The following is a 1520-nucleotide window of genomic DNA, read 5'->3' as shown; positions in this document are numbered from 1 at the left end:
TCTACCTACAAAGAATGCCTATTTTATATCATAAAAATATTTTCAGTATCAGTTGTGGGTTAAATTTTCTGTCATCTGCTCTATTCCCTTGCTCTCCATTTGATTATAATTAATAATAATTAAACATGGTGAGGATGATATCTACAAGCTTATCCTTTTAATGAAAATCCCCTAGATATAAAAAAGCTGCATAAAAGATTGTTTATAAATACTTTAAGCACTCAAAATGAATTACCCTAACATTTCTCTTGATGATCTCTCTGTTCATTAACATTTTTCCATCAGATAATTCAATTCCTGAGAGAGGAATAAGGACTTCCCCAATGATATCATCTCTTGAAAACCTGTCAAAACTCAAGATTGTGAAGTGCAAGGCCAATTCTTGGATCTGGGTGTAGGGGATCCCATAAAATGTAAAGGTCTCATCAAAAGCTGGATCCAGGGTCTTTCTCAGCACTCTGGTTTTCACTTTATGCTTCTTCTCCGGGAGGATTGTCATTTTGATGTATGGGTCGGAGGTCATCGACTGCTCATCCATGGCTGGCAAGCCACAGGCTTCCTTGATATTTACCACAAATGCTTTTTTCTCGAAGTTGTACTCTAAGGAAAAGAAGAGGGTTCCCAGCTTCTCTTGTTTCTCTTCTGAAGTAAGGGAAGTGCTGGAATTTATGCTATCAGGGGAAATTGCTTCTTTTTCGCCTTCTAAAAAGAGCTTTGGGGTCACATTCTCCAGATCAGAAGGGCTGCCAGCTTTGAGGTTGGTTTTGGGAAAATTGCCATTGAGATCTCTCTTCTCAAGATCTAGATGCAGTGAATTCTTTGGCACAGCTGGTTTATTCTTTACTTCATTTTTGTCATCTGCTCCAAACTTCTTTTTGCTATTTAGGTTTTCAGGGTAAATATCAACTCCCTTAAGCACATGCACAAACTTGTAAGGAGGAGTCTTGTTAGACTTAGATGATTTTCTCTGACAGCAAATCCATGCAAAGAGAGAGACTGTGAAGACCAGGCCAAATGCACTGAAGATCCCCACAACTGTGGGGATTTCATCTGAAAAATCAAATGACCAACAGCATACATTAAAGGAGCAGAGTTGGAAGTATGAGCCTATTTGAAAAGCATAATAGAAATGGCAATTGCTTTAGGTTGGACAGATTGAATTACTTTCCAACTATTCTGGGTATGAGTTATGTATATATTTCATAATAACTTCAGGTATAAAAACATCCCTTGTGTAACACACAGAAGAAATATATGTATGCTAGAAACTCTTTCATTTCAGTAGTTTTTCACAAATAAAATGAAAGATGAAACTAGGCTTGGGTCAGATATGGGGAGATGCTTAATGACACTGACCTATCTGTGTTTTCTCAGATAACATGAGTCAACTACAACATGATGGGTCAGTACTAATTTCAATTTTTATTGACATTTTGAGGCTTTCCAGAAGCATCAATTCTTACTGACTATGGTACTCTAAATGCACATTCTTCAAATACTGAGTGATTCTGTATTCTTAG

At 37.0% G+C, this 1520-nt stretch overlaps 1 protein-coding gene across 1 annotated transcript in view; it reads right to left on the bottom strand.

Moving 5' to 3' along the window:
- Positions 1–1520, bottom strand: part of SYT4 (synaptotagmin IV) — a 54930-nt gene that overhangs the window by 9170 nt on the left and 44240 nt on the right. Inside the window, exon 2 of the mRNA XM_012660006.1 lies at positions 236–1107. Within this exon, the coding sequence (XP_012515460.1) occupies positions 236–1107 (872 nt within the window). The remainder of the gene's footprint in view (positions 1–235; positions 1108–1520) is intronic.

This window comes from Propithecus coquereli, unplaced genomic scaffold (assembly GCF_000956105.1).
Source record: "Propithecus coquereli isolate 6110/MARCELLA unplaced genomic scaffold, Pcoq_1.0 Scaffold647, whole genome shotgun sequence".
Taxonomy (NCBI): Eukaryota; Metazoa; Chordata; class Mammalia; order Primates; family Indriidae; genus Propithecus; species Propithecus coquereli.
Note: the sequence above shows the minus strand (reverse complement) of the source record. Positions and strands in the feature narration are given on the sequence as shown.